This window comes from Acipenser ruthenus, chromosome 47 (genome assembly GCF_902713425.1).
Source record: "Acipenser ruthenus chromosome 47, fAciRut3.2 maternal haplotype, whole genome shotgun sequence".
Taxonomy (NCBI): Eukaryota; Metazoa; Chordata; class Actinopteri; order Acipenseriformes; family Acipenseridae; genus Acipenser; species Acipenser ruthenus.
The window spans coordinates 4105243-4119569 of NC_081235.1; the positions used below are offsets into that span (position 1 = coordinate 4105243).

Consider the following 14327-nt stretch of genomic DNA (forward strand, 5'->3'; position numbering starts at 1 on the left):
TTTTGACGCCAATCAACTCAACAACGGGTCAATTCGTACAACACGATTCGACAGCTCGGATTGTCACTCGTAACAATTCCCAATTTGGGTGCCTTAAAAGAAAACCAAAATAAATATATTTAGACTTTGTTTTATTTGTTTTGTTGTTGTTTTTTTTTAATAACAATTTCATATTGAAGTTAAAATAAAAAAAAAGACGTTGATAAGAGTCTCGACTTCGCTCGGCTGCGTGCTGACGTGCTGACGTGTGGCTACGCAGGCGCAGTCGCTAGACAGAGCGAGAAAGCTGCATTGAGACCTGGAGACAAGAGGTAAGAATGAACTTTTTGTAAAACGAATTTTTTTTCTAGTAGCGGTCTTTCATAATGCAGAAGCACGCGTTTAGTGGGGATTCGGGGTGGGGGCGAGTAAGCCTTGTTTGGGTCTCTTTCTCAATACGCGCTGTAAGGTGCCAGCGAGCCTTTGTTTTTTTGACACGTTATTTTCCTAGATATACGGTAAGGCCTTGCTACAGGGAGCTCGAATATTCTGCATTAAACCTGGCAAGCGAAAACTCAACCGGCGAAAGTCTGTCAGACCACGGCGTGGTACCACAAACTACTACCAGTTACTAGTCTGTAATTAAGAGAGAGAGCACACTTCACACAGCCCACACAATTGTCATTTCATTTTATATTAATGGCTTTTTAAACAGAATTTCAGTTTCGAACGAACCGACACAGGGAGGTCAGAGACTTCTGAGAAGTAATTTCTAATGTCTTGACAGTTCCGTCCCGGTGTGTTGACGGGTAGTGACTAATCAAGCTGGTAGTAAAACCTGGAATGGGAGAAACTGCTTTGAAATAGGAGTCGTAGTCCCATCCCTGGCGGTGGGATGGTAACCCAAGGTGACGCCCAGGGGTTTGTGAAGCTCCCCGTGTAATGTAGTGGTAGACTGCATGCCAAAGGCACTAAACACAAAGCAGTCCAGTCCCAGTAATCGTTCATTATCAGCCATTACCATTTAATTTTAGACGATTAGGAATGTTCGTTCATCTTTTTAGTTTTGGCATTTTGTGAAGCTGAGATTGCAGAGTGATTTTACCATGAGCCGGGTTATTGTATGCAATAGGCGTCTTATTTTGCTTATGTCCTTAATTTATAACCTACTGCTGCAAGCTGATTCAGCAGCATACCTAGTCTATTCAATAATATAACAAACAGCCCATTCCTTCTGTTTTAGTGCAAAGGGAGCCCGGCAGCTTTATATTATACCTGGCTAATTCTTGAGTAAATCTGCGAACACTTTATAAACACATCAAGTTGAGGAAAGAAAGTAATGTCACAGATGGTAGGCTACATGGTATCTAAAGTATTAAGAAAACATGGGAAGGATAATGCTATGTTAAGCGGTACAGACTTCAGCCTGTGCAGTCTCTTGTCTCCTGTCCTCATTTTCGTTTCATTCTCTTAATTTTTCTACCCAGGGTTCGATGCAGCCTGGTGTCTTGTACTGTCCTAAAGGCCATCCTGTTTAAAAAACACTTCAATTATGATTTGAATGGAGCCAGCGTCGGCAAGGGAAAGCAGGGCTTTTCTCTGCTCTGACAGGCTGCATAAAAGATAATAATAGCTGGAAGTAAAGTACAGAGTCGTGATCAAATTCCTGCGAGTGGGCTGACATTAAGAGAAGATTAGTGGCACTGGAGAAGCTTCGCTGATTATTGTACACACACCCCGCTATGATTGTAATTGAAGTCTGTTTCTGCAGTGGACTTGCTGCATGGAGCTCATGTCTAGGATTACTTCTACTAAATTTTGGCACAAGTGATTGTACCGTAGTGCTGTTGGCTGGCTCCATACAGAAGAGATTTTGCAAAGTGTTATTATTAAGGCTGTGTTTTTTATGGTTACCACCAATTTCACAATTACAGTGAAATGTACCCATTGAAAAAATACAGCCCTAATTATGAATGCATTGGCGTCACTGGAGTTCAGGTTGTAAATCAGCAGCAGGGTCGCCTTTATCGCTGAAGGATTATCACCCTAACCTGCATCCATGTCACCCTTAAAGTGTTAATTCCTCAGCACAGCTTCTAAAAGGTTTAGAATCATAGGGCTACTGAGTTTCCATTCTAGGGAATAGCAAATTCAATTTTTCAAAAATGACCAATTCTGTTTTTTCCCCACTTTTTATCAATTTATTGATAGTTAAACATGTAATATAATGTTGATAGTTAAAATAAGTAAATTAATAAATATTACAACACATTTTTTTTTTGTTATTATTGAAGCCAAGATTTTCAAGACCTGTCATAATGTTTGTAAACATCACTTGGCTCATTGCCGGCAGGAAAACTTAATTATATTACAACGGTTCACAAAACAAATGTGTCCAGCACTGCTGTGAGAGGATCATATTTACACTGACACTGTAGCTCGGTCTACAAATGAAGATGTTTTGAAAAGACCCGTTTCACTTATTGCTGGCATTACAATAACAATATTAAACAGATTAGTAACAGTCCAGCAATGTCATGTGAGAGCAATCCTATTCACAGGAATCCACAAATGAAGTTTAGCGTTTAGCGTTTTAATGACATTACAATAACCAGGATAAAATATGGAACACTTTGATAAAGCATGTAAGCTGTGTATCACCTGATTGAAATTTAAATAACGCACCTTTTAATGTAAACACATTATCAATCTTCCCAATTGTTTCTTTTCTAATTCTGCATTCTTGTTTATTTGCTAAATTTAACAAGAGGTGTGTCTCTGGACAGAATGTCTTTATGAAACAAACGGTGTGTCAGTGGCGTAACTTTGGTTTCAAAAGTGTGTGTGGGGGTGGCAGTTTCTGTAGCTGATGCGGTGTGTAGTGTAATAACAACATCCTTTACACAGTAAAGTGATCAATTTCCTTTAAGGAATCTATAGCTAGAAAAATAGCTTTGAGCTTGTTTCTTCATCGTCAGATAATATAATGTATTTAATTATAGATTTGTTACATGCAGGTAGAGTGGAAAGAAATAAACTAAACAATAATGAAATATGCACTTCATTTGTCTTGCTTGCTTTGGGAAAGCCCCGTCTTGAGCGCCGTGCCTTGCGTCTCAGTTTTTCAGCATGAAGAATGCAGTGCTTTGCATTTGTTGCTGTCTGTCTTGCTTTCTTGTTCTGTACGTGTTTACGACTGGCAATATGATCTTAATGGTATTCACTCGTACATGATCTGTCGAATGACAGCAACATTTGCAGAATAGTACCCTACCATCCTTGTATAGATTATCAGAAAATGTTTTAGCTCTGTATTTTTCTTTTCTTCGTTGGTGCAGGCGCCGTGTTGCGTTTCAGCAGAGACCCGTTAGTGAAATCGCATGATAAATTCACTCAACTTGGTTGGGGTGTAGTGCAAAAAAAAAAAATGCAGAAAACTGGAGTTTAAAAAGACAGCATTGCAAAATTAAATTTCCAAAACAATGCTTCATCCCTTTCCCAATGCTTAATTCCGCAATCGCGGAAAATCAGTAGCCCTACATAGGTTACTGACTTTTGCATGCTTTTTGGTCTCTGACTGGGTTAATGACTGAAAGCTATCTCCAGAACAGCTTGCATCACTTGAAAGTTGTTCCACATGCCGTAAGTGATACTGACGAAGTATAGTGGTGTTTTTATCCATCACAGTGGATATGCATGTTCCAGACATACCATGCTTTGTTTTCATTGTAGGCCAACCACAATCCCAAGCTATTGATCTGAAGCTGAGCCACACACTTAGAGATGGCGGACACACAGCGCCTGGCGTACTCCATCATCCAGTTCCTACACGACCAGCTGAACTCTGGGGGGCTGTCTTCGGACGCACAGGAGAGCTTAGAAGGTAAGATGGCTTCCTCAAAGCGTGTTGCTGTTCAACTGCAAACCATGTGCCAGCTCTGCTGGTAACGGAAGGTCTATGTGTCAGACTACTTCTTGAGTTACTTTCTGAGTTACCTTCGTCGGAACAAAGGGGTGAAAAAAAATAAAAATGCCGACATTCAAGGCACAATCATTTTCATGTTTTTATTAAGGACTTTCAGTACAGAGCATCTGTATTCACAGGCTTTTAAACCAGATTTAAAATTGCTAATAATATATAGCTTACCAGCATAGCAATTTATCACAGATTGGTGTAATAGTATTATACAGTATATATATATTTTTACACTATCTTGTTTCCCAGTTGCAGTCCAGTGCCTGGAAACAGCTTTTGGGGTTTCTATTGACGACTCGAGTCTCGCTGTCTCGCAGACACTCCCAGAGCTCTTTGCAGCAGCCACACTCAAGGTAAGGAGGCTTCTGATGATTTTAACTACATGAAGGCCGTGTTAGACCAAAAGTGAGCCGTTTCACCTGTGGAGAACTCTAATAAAATATTGAAACATTGTGCAGGAAACCTTATGAAATACAAGGGATGCTCAGCCCTAGAACTGCATCAAAATAAACGTATCGTGTTGGATTATTGACGAAATGCAGGAACTGGTGCCTTATTGGTATGTCTGAATGTGTTTGTTTTCATGCTTGTGCAGGAGACTCCTCGGGTAACAATTAATGCCGTGCCAGACTCCCCGACCGAGGAAGAGGCAGCTGAAGCAGAGAGACTCAAAACAGAAGGTGTGCCTGTGCCTGTGCCTCTGTCTGTGTCTGCGCCTCTGTCTGTGTCTGCGCCTCTGTCTGTGTCTGCGCCTGCGTCTGTGTCTGTGCCTGTGTCTGTGCCTGTGTCTGTGCCTGCACCTGTGTCTGTGTTTGTGTCTGCACCTGTGTCTGTGTTTGTGCCTGCACCTGTGTTTGTGTCTGTGTCTGTGCCTGCACCTGTGTCTGCGCCTGTGTCTGTGTTTGTGTCTGCGCCTGTGCCTGTGTCTGTGCCTGCACCTGTGTCTGTGTTTGTGTCTGCGCCTGTGTTTGTGTCTGTGCCTGCACCTGTGTTTGTGTCTGTGCCTGTGTTTGTGTCTGTGTCTGTGCCTGCACCTGTGTCTGCACCTGTGTCTGAATTTACATTTTGTTCATTTAATTATTTTTTGTAATGCATAAAAACATGAGGATGTTCTATATATACACAGTAAAGCACTGATATTTACAGGGATTTAGGGTAATTTTCATAAATTGCTGTACACTGAAAATATCACCTGCCGTGGTAGTACAGTAGCTCTCCTGTTTTTTTGTTTGTTTTCTGCCTTTCACCATTTATTCAAATGTATTTGTGAGCTGTGATTGTTGGAGAAACACCAGTTTGTATGACGAGAGTTCTGCTGTAACTATTGAAATAGGGGTAGAAAGCTAGAAACTACAGTGATCCATTTATTTTAGGCTGCAGGAGGAGGGTAATACTAATCTGTGTCTTGTTTAACTTGGCTTTATTGTCTTGCTTTTTTTTTGTGCTTGTGAAATGGTTCTTAATCCTCCCCCCCCCCCCCCCCCCCCCCCCATAGGCAATGAACAGATGAAGGTAGAGAATTTCGGACAAGCGGTGGAGTTCTATGCAAAAGCTATTGAGTTAAACCCACGCAATGCAGTGTATTTCTGCAACAGGTATGATATGAAACCTGGAAAGGTCAGAATTCTTTGTTCTGTACAAATGTCATTGTCGCCAGTAATAGCTAAGCTATTCATTTCATCACATTAATTTTTTTTTTAAAAATTCCCTTCCCCTATAAGAACCAATTTCATACTGCAATATAATACTGCTAAATCATTCAAATCTAAACATTATAAATGTCCTTCTTAACACCTGAAAGTGATGAATCAGCAAGTTGTTGAAATGGTTCTGGAGGATTGTGTGACCTTTTTTTTTTTTAAAAAATATCTGCTTCTGAATTCATTGTTAGTTCTCTAGAAGTTATCTAGTCTAGTTTTGTTCTCAGTAATTTGGTGCAGTCTGGATATGAATTTACCTGCTGGTTTACTATCTATTCTGTTGGATCATGACCATTGTGAAAATGACTTGCATCAGGTCATATATTGTCAGGGACATTCCACTTAAATCAAAGTGTTCGATTCTGTTTGTAAATGTAAATTTGGTTTCAGATTGGGCTTGGTATAAAAACTGCATTGATTTTTTGTCCTAAAATTACCATATTTCACTATTTAGAATCATTGAAAATTCTCAGAATTGGTGGGGAAAATCCAGCATGTTTTGGAGTATGTTTTATTTATTTATTTTGTTATATTTTACAAACAGGGCTGCCGCATACAGTAAGCTGGGGAACTATGCTGGAGCAGTGCAGGACTGCGAGCGAGCCATCAGCATCGACCCAAACTACAGTAAAGCATTCGGCAGAATGGGGTGCGTACTGACTGGGGTTCTGCCCTGTCACAGGCCAGTACTAAACGTACAAAACAGCCATCTCAAAATGTACAGATTTTGGGGATCCTACTTGCCTGAACAGTGGGTCCTCTCAAGCGCTGTTTGATAGTTTATCTACTCTTTACTGTTTTGTGTTTTATATACAGAGGAGCTTATTCAAATCTTATTCCTCCTCCTGTAAAAAAATAGAGATGGCCGGGTTTTGACATTTTACGTAACAATACAGTTGGTTTTAATTTGTGCTGTTTAGGCAACACTATGGGATCAACCTAAACTGGGTAAGCCAGGACTGGGTTTTATTAGAGAATGCACCACTTCTGGTTATCCTGGGATTACCTGTAAAAATAGGTGGGTTGTGTAATCCATAAGGACTCACCAGTACTGTAAAGTGCTCTAGTAATGTCCAGCTGTACAGTAGTTTATCCCAATAGGATGCAGGTTGTTCAGATTTACCCCTACGTGTATGAAGTCTGTTTCTGTCGTCCTTGTTTTACTAAATCCTCTGTGTAGTCTCGTTGTAAGCTTCGTTTTGTAATTGTTCTGTGCAGGTTGGCCCTGGCCAGTTTAAATAAGCACACAGAAGCAGTGAATTACTACAAGAAAGCCTTGGAGCTTGACCCCGATAACGACACGTACAAATCCAACCTGAAAATAGCCGAGCAGAAAATGAAGGAGCTTCCCAGTCCAGTAAGTGCTGAAATCACATACTCTGAACAAGCATCGCAGCTGCAAAACAGTTGTATTGCATAGCAGACACATTGTATTAAATGGCCATGACAAAATGAGCTCAAATCAGAGGCAAGCTAATAAAAGGGGGGTTGCAGGGATGGAAATAAAGCATGGTAGTTTGAACCAATACATTTTTTGTGAGCTCAATTAGGCTCTTTTTTTCTCTTTTGGGTTAAGGGGGGTCCAGTTAAGCTTATAGTAAAATGTGGAATGGACCAGATTCACCGCTATGCAATGGGAGTCCTATTCCTGCCTCTGTTTTCTGTTGGTGTGTGTACAAGTCATTGCAGATTTGAAACTATTGATCGGCGTGTTTGACTGCTCAGTTCATGACAACGATTGTAACAATGAAACAAAACAGTATGATAACTGTAATACAGAATCAGAACTTTGACAAGTGATTGATTGAAATAGTATTTTGTTGGTTGGTCCTGGAGGACAAACGGGTATGTCACAAGCTGTCAAATGAAAGTATATGCTATTATAAGTATAATCCAAGTGACAGCTTCTGCCTCCCTCGTCAATGCTACAGGACAGTAATAGATCTCTGGGGTTTTATGGTGACTTAAACCACTGTGCAATGCTTTACTGCAGCATCAAATAACATCTTCCAACACCTGCAGTTGTATTACAGCCTGATTTAAGTACAGAAGTTAAATTCAAGGCCAACCTGTGACTTCATTTTAAATGTCTTTTATCCTCTTCAACTAGACAGGCGGTTTGGGTGGAGTTGACCTGGCTGGATTGCTTAGCAACCCTGGCTTCATGAACATGGTAAGGTTACTGGCCTCATTCGTACAATGATAGGGCATTGGGGAGCTATATAAGCAGGGTGGGTAAGTGAAAGGGTGGGGGTTTGGTATTGCATTGACTATACATGTTAAAAGAAATCAAATAACCTTGTGCAATGTTTTGAATGTCAAGGATCTGAAAAAGTTGATTCTGTATAATTTGTGATCCCACAGCTGTTGACGATTTTTAGGCAATCTGTATGCTTACTGTACTTTTATCTAGGTGCAATGATGTAACGTAAATATATCCTGCTTTGTGATTGACAACAATTACAGCTCCGGTTAGAGAGTTCATCCATTACCTCGGTAATAATAATGATGTATTTAGTTGAACTGAAAAGAAACTATTCAGACAAATGTTAACGGTGTATAAGCATGTGTGTTTAGGAGGGTGCTGGTGTGTGTGTGCTGGTTGGGAGTGTGTGTGCTGGTTCGGAGTTTGTGTGCTGGTTGGTGTGCGTGCTGGTTGCATGTTTGAGGTGGCTTATGAAACTCTGGTTTTGAATATTCTTTTTGTTTTTAGGCTTCATCTCTGATGACCAACCCACAAGTACAACAACTGTAAGTGTCTTACTACAGGCCCATGCATGTAAATGTCTTGCACTTTCTTATGCATGACCATTTATAATAAGTGGAGCTATGAATATTGCATTCATCAACACTGTGGTATTTCTGCTAAACATTCCCATGCTTTAAAGATGTCCAGTAAGAAGATAAGTCGTGTGACGCCATGAGCTGGGCATGGAGAATATGCAAGGCCATATTGCCTCCATGCCAAGTTAGCATGTCTTGTGATTAAGAAAGAGTCATCAACCCCCAGGACACTATTTTGTTGTCTGTTGAAAAGGGAATCTGTTTGGAACGCAGTAATCTGCATTTTACTATTGTATCCTAAATATTATACCAGTTTTGATGACTGAAAAAATAAGTGCAAAGTTGTGTAATCCTCCATAGCCTTCACTGTAAAGAACCGCTAGACCTCACCTGGAGTATGTAAAATTTTATGATAGAATAATTACCTTCAAATATCATTTTGGAATGTGATGCTATTGGCTCTACCTTCTGTACGGCATGCAGTTGGAAGGGGGCAGCATCACATAACTTTTTCTGAATGGCTGTTCAGAATGTCTGCATCGTGCCTGCCTGCCTTCCTGCCTCTGTGTGTGTGTGTGTGTCTGCATCACACATATCTCGGCACAATGCATAATCTCTTTCTACAAAACTGAGGCAGGTAAAAGACCAGGCTTTAAAATTAGCTTTCTCAACTTTTTTCACATTTTATTTTCCATTTTAATAGCAACATTATCTCTCGTCCCCTTATTGCTCTGTTGAAGATTGAGGGGGATTTTAAAGCCTTGGTGACCTTGACCTCTGACCTAATATGACGGTCCTGTGACATGTAGCATATTTCTCTTGCATGTAGACACAGACGCACTCTGCTTCTCTATGGGGTGGGGATATTATGTTTAGTTTTTGTGTGTTGAAGAACACTGACAAACAAATAAACATGTATGAAAATATCAAGGTTGAGAAACTGTGTGGTATTGCAGAGTGAGAAGCTTTCCATAGATGTATAACTGGCATGGGATTGAGATGCAGAATTCTGCACTGTGGTTTGCCACTGAATGACCCTTTCCCCTTCGTGTCCGTTTACCTTTATTGGACACCTTAGTAGGATATGGGTGCAGTGTGTGGTGGCAGCCCTGAGAGTGAGGGAGCCCTGCCTTGCTGATAAGTTTAATTTTCTTGCTCGGTGTTCTCCAGAATGTCTGGGATGATGTCAGGATCGTACGGGCCAATGGGAGCGGCTGGTGCAGGAGCCGGGGCAGGACCAGGACCAGGACCAGGAGTCGGAGTCGGAGTTGGAAGAGGAGGAGCTGGTCCAGGAGGTGCAGGGCCGAACGACCTATCTGGCCTCATCCAAGCGTGAGTATTTATCTCAAACGGGGTTAGCAAACCCAGAGCTGGTCCTTCCACTCCTGATCTTTGTTCCAGCCCTGTTCTAAATAGTTTAATTGAACCAATTAAGCCTCCATCCAGACCCTGCAGTAGGAATTTTTTTTTTTTTCCCTGTTAAACCTGGAGTGGAATGGGCCCTCCAGGACCGTGATTAGACACCCCTGTATTAAATGCTCCTTGACCTAGAGGCATATAATGTTTCAGGCAATGAAGACATTTTATTTAAAACAAAATAAATGTTTAAAGCATCTACTGTAATATTTCTCTGTAGTGTAGTTTGGAGAGGTGGTGATGCCTGTCTGCTCTTGTTAATTCCTCCAGGGGGCAGCAGTTTGCTCAGCAGATGCAGCAGGAGAACCCTGAGCTGATTGAACAGCTGAGAAGTCAGATCCGGAGTCGGCCGCCTAGCGCCAGCAACGAGGAGCAGCCCTGACAGGCAGCAGGGTCAGTGCTCACTTTTAACCCTAGCTGGAGGAAATGCTTGGCGAGGCTGGTCCAACACTAAAGGCAGAACCTGCTCTCTTAACTTATTGGTGCTGGAGCCAACTAAATTACAATAGTAATGGATACCCAGATATTGCATCAAATAAAACATTACATTTATTTAGAATTATGATGTTGGGGTTGGGGGGGAGAAGAGAGTCACAAATAAGGAATTTCATAAACCTTCCTAACATGCATTGGTTTCAAGTAGTCAAGTCACCTCAGCAAGGTCTTTGGGGTCAAAGCAAATCAGACATTATGGGAGGCAGCTGGTTCATTACTGGAAAAGAGGCATTGAAGGGGTGAAATTACATGCACTGAAAGCTTTCTCTTAATACCTTTTCAGTTTGTATGGTACCATGACATCCTTTTTTAAAAAATGAAAATGCTTTGTTAATGTTAGATCTGTGTGACTCGGGAATTCTGAATCTACCTGACTAAGTTTGCTTGTTTTTGTTTGTTTTTTTTCTCTCTAGGTGGGAGTTTTGTTCAATGTGACCTGAAGGCCAACTGTTGTTTTTTGTTTGAAACTCCAGGCTTTAAAAAAAAAAAAAGCTCTATTTTTCCCCCAAAAGGACATGCATGATGGGCCCCAATGATCTTTTCTTTTTTTTTTAACCCCTGCTAATCAAGCTATCAAGCCACTGGCATGTAAATAAAGGCGAGCCTATTTGACTTTTTAACAAGATCCGCTCCGAACCCTCTTTTTGGATTCACCTTTGGGTTTATTTTTTTATTACGGAAATGCATGAAGTCAATGTACTTTCTAACAATTGTTGTATGTTATTATAACCAACCAATGCGTTTCCTGTTGTAATTCATGATTCCCTTAAAAAAAAAAAAAAAGGGGCATTCTGTAAACTGCCACAGACCACTGAGTGGAGAAGTCTCAACCTGTTGTCTTTTGCCATGGGGTAGATTGTTTAACTGTGATACAAAATCCACTTTAAAGAACTTGTATTTATACTTAAATAAACATGAATAGATATGTGCATACCTTCTGTACTCCTGAAGTGAACCGGAGGACCTCATGTTGTAATTGTAGCCATCCTTTCTCAAGGTATTTGGTCTGTGTTCTGCTTTAGCTGTAAAGACGAGACATCACACAACTATTGTAATGATCTGTGGTGTATTTTATCACCAGCACCCTGCGGCTGTTGAGGTTATAAAATCAGACCCTGTGTGCAGTGAGATCTCGGGGTTGAGACTAAGGCTGCCTTTCTCCTTCCCAAACCAAGTAGTGGAGATGGAACACTCGCGCTGTTCCAATGATTGTCCTGTCCTCCCACTCAGGCTCGTACATCATTACAAGCCGGGGGTTCCAAAGGATTTTCTGGCTCCCCAGTTTTGCACGTAATTCCCCATTCGAGGTTTCAAATAAAAACACAGATGACTGAACCGCACACTTCCTGTTGTGCGGTGGAAATGCAGCTTGGAAATCCCAGTGTGTTCAGGGTTTTCTTACACTATCGCCTCACTCCAGTGGTGCACATTCCACATAGGTTTTTGTTCCAATCAGCTCCTAAACCCTCAGCTGGTTCAATTAACTACTTTGGGATCTGCTTGGAGTAAAGACCTGGACTGGACTGGATCTTGAGGACCAGATTGTGCATCACTGCCTCACTCAGACAGACCATCTAGATTTCGTACAGTGTAAAGTCACTTTGATAGAGTCGCCATACGATGGGCACCACATTTTCACAACTTCCAGTGTGGTTTCCATTATTCATCATTGTAAATTAGGAATGCACAGTTCCCTCTATGGCAGGGGTCTCCAACCCTGGTCCCGGAGAGCTACTGGGGCTTCTGGTTTTCATTTCAACCCAGTTTTGACCATGTGGAGCACTTCCTGTGGCAACCAAATCAGTGTTGTTTGATTTAAGACCTTCTTTAGTTCACCATTGCTGTTTACTTCCCAAGTGATTTTATAGCCACGCTGTAGACATCGCAGGCAGGGGAGGCTCAGTGCTCGCAGTCTGCAGTTTCTACTGCCAGGCCTCATTCCCTGCTTCTTTTATTTCTTTTATTTTTTTATTTATTTTTTTTGCAGTTCTGGGACAACCCTCTAAATGGTTTATCTCAAGGGGCCACTGAAAAAACTGCTTTTAGTAGGCCTGAACAAAAATATATATTTTTTATTTCTTTGCTGCTAATGTTCATGTGGGTTGGGACTATCTCTCTCTTTTTTTTAATGCTAAATAAATAAAAACCCATACCTCAAATGGTGCTCACCAATGCTCACTGTTTAAAACCCTGGGAGTCCCTTGTGTGTATTGTGTAAAAATGTTCCCTTGTAACACCATGCATATTGACACTTTTGTCCATCCACAACTCACAGTAAAACCGATGTCTGTTCTGTTAGGTTTATAGCTCGTCCTTTTTAAGTTACAGCAAGTAATTTCAGTGGCCTAAAGTAGAAGTTTACTATGTCAGGTTTTGATAGACATGAGATAGCTAGTAAGGTGCAACAATTTGCAGTATTGTGTATCAAATATTCTGAGACTCGGTTCATTCTGATGTGGCCATAAGCTTCAGAGGATGCAATATGTACTGACACATTAACTGCTAAAAAGAAAGTCAGTATTTAGCCAAAGCAGTTTGCAATGTTTGATTAAACTTTGATAAAAAATCTGACTTGAGGCATTTTTAGCTTTAAGCTGTCGATATGTAGCCTGCATACCAATGATCTGTGCTGGTTTTTAAATGGCTTTTACCAGGACTTTAAAGACCAAACCCCTCAGCCACGCCATCTGAACGGGGAATTCTGTGATTAACAAGTTGTAACTTCTGATGATGATGATGTTAATTGTGAGTATACTTGTAGTAATTGTGTTATGGGCAGTCTATGTCTAACTTAATAAACAACCATTTACACAAAAGGTTTAAACATGTAGCCTTTATCACACATATTCAATAAATAAAGTGCACTGTTCACTTGTATTTATATTGCAGTTTTGTATTTAAAATTTTACATACAGTATATTAAGGTACTGTACACGGACGGTACCATGGTTTATTTGTTTAAACTTGCAAGTACATTTGCAGCATGCCTGCACCGTGCAAGAGGCTTGCAGTACACCTTGTGGGTACTAGCTTTTGTTATTCGAAGTGTAAGATTCTGATAGCGGTCAATGGATCAAATTAAAGCTACGCAGGGAGTCATTATTTATTAATGCAACCCTTAGAAAATCTGAAGGATGTCAAACATCCCTATAACTGAGAGCATTACTTCAGACTGTTAGATTAGAAAGTCTTTCAAAGTAAAATACTTTTGCCTGTACTTTTACTAGGAGGATTTTGCTATGGATGCTACCTGAAAAAAAAAAAAGCAATGTCTATGTGTTACAGCTATTTCTTGTGAAATATTCTCGAGAAAGGCTCCCAGATCATTTGGAATTTTTTTTTTCCTGTAATTTGAATAGAGTATATTCCTGTAGAAACCGTGGTTTGGTTCTAATGCACATCTATACAACGCACTGAGATGCCAACATGTAATATTTAATTGTAAAGCAATTTGTTTCATATGTAATTGGGATTCATAATCAGGTCAGATTGCATGCAGTCTGGATTTATGTGGGAGTGAGATCTGTAATCTGTGGGGCAGGAAAACTTGTATAGAACAAACTTTGCAAATATACAGCAAATTGTTGGTTACTGTATATCTGTTTAGGGTGCCACACTGACTGTCATGAAACAAACTACAAGGGAAACGATGCACTATTGGTTCAAAACCCTTGCTGATTATTTCAATGAAAGGTTTTATGAAGTTAACAATGGCAATCTAGTTTCTATTGTAACTAAGTTGAGGGCGGTGTGTTCCAGTTAGCACGAGCTGGCCGTCCTGGCACTGTTCTTTTGCTTGTGTGATAATGAGGGGATGAGCCACCTTTCAAATCCTGTTTTCATACAGTATGCATTTCTGAAACTGACTTCAATTAACAAATTAAACCCATGGCAATTAAAGTAGCACTGTCTGTGGTTTTGTTTATGTATCTGTATGTGTGTTCACATGCAGTATTTAATATCTGTGTAAATGTGTA

At 40.5% G+C, this 14327-nt stretch overlaps 1 protein-coding gene across 1 annotated transcript; it reads left to right on the forward strand.

Moving 5' to 3' along the window:
• The first annotated feature begins 41 nt into the window (after window positions 1-41).
• LOC117401458 (small glutamine-rich tetratricopeptide repeat-containing protein alpha) lies at window positions 42-13227 on the forward strand. Its single transcript, XM_034002181.3, has 12 exons — window positions 42-311; window positions 3712-3862; window positions 4205-4308; window positions 4551-4635; window positions 5451-5550; window positions 6200-6304; window positions 6874-7012; window positions 7766-7828; window positions 8369-8406; window positions 9610-9771; window positions 10126-10248; window positions 10764-13227. The coding sequence occupies exons 2-11, from the start codon at window positions 3763-3765 to the stop codon at window positions 10235-10237; spliced, it is 1008 nt and encodes a 335-aa protein (XP_033858072.3). The 5' UTR covers window positions 42-311; window positions 3712-3762; the 3' UTR covers window positions 10238-10248; window positions 10764-13227.
• The last annotated feature ends 1100 nt before the right edge of the window (window positions 13228-14327 follow it).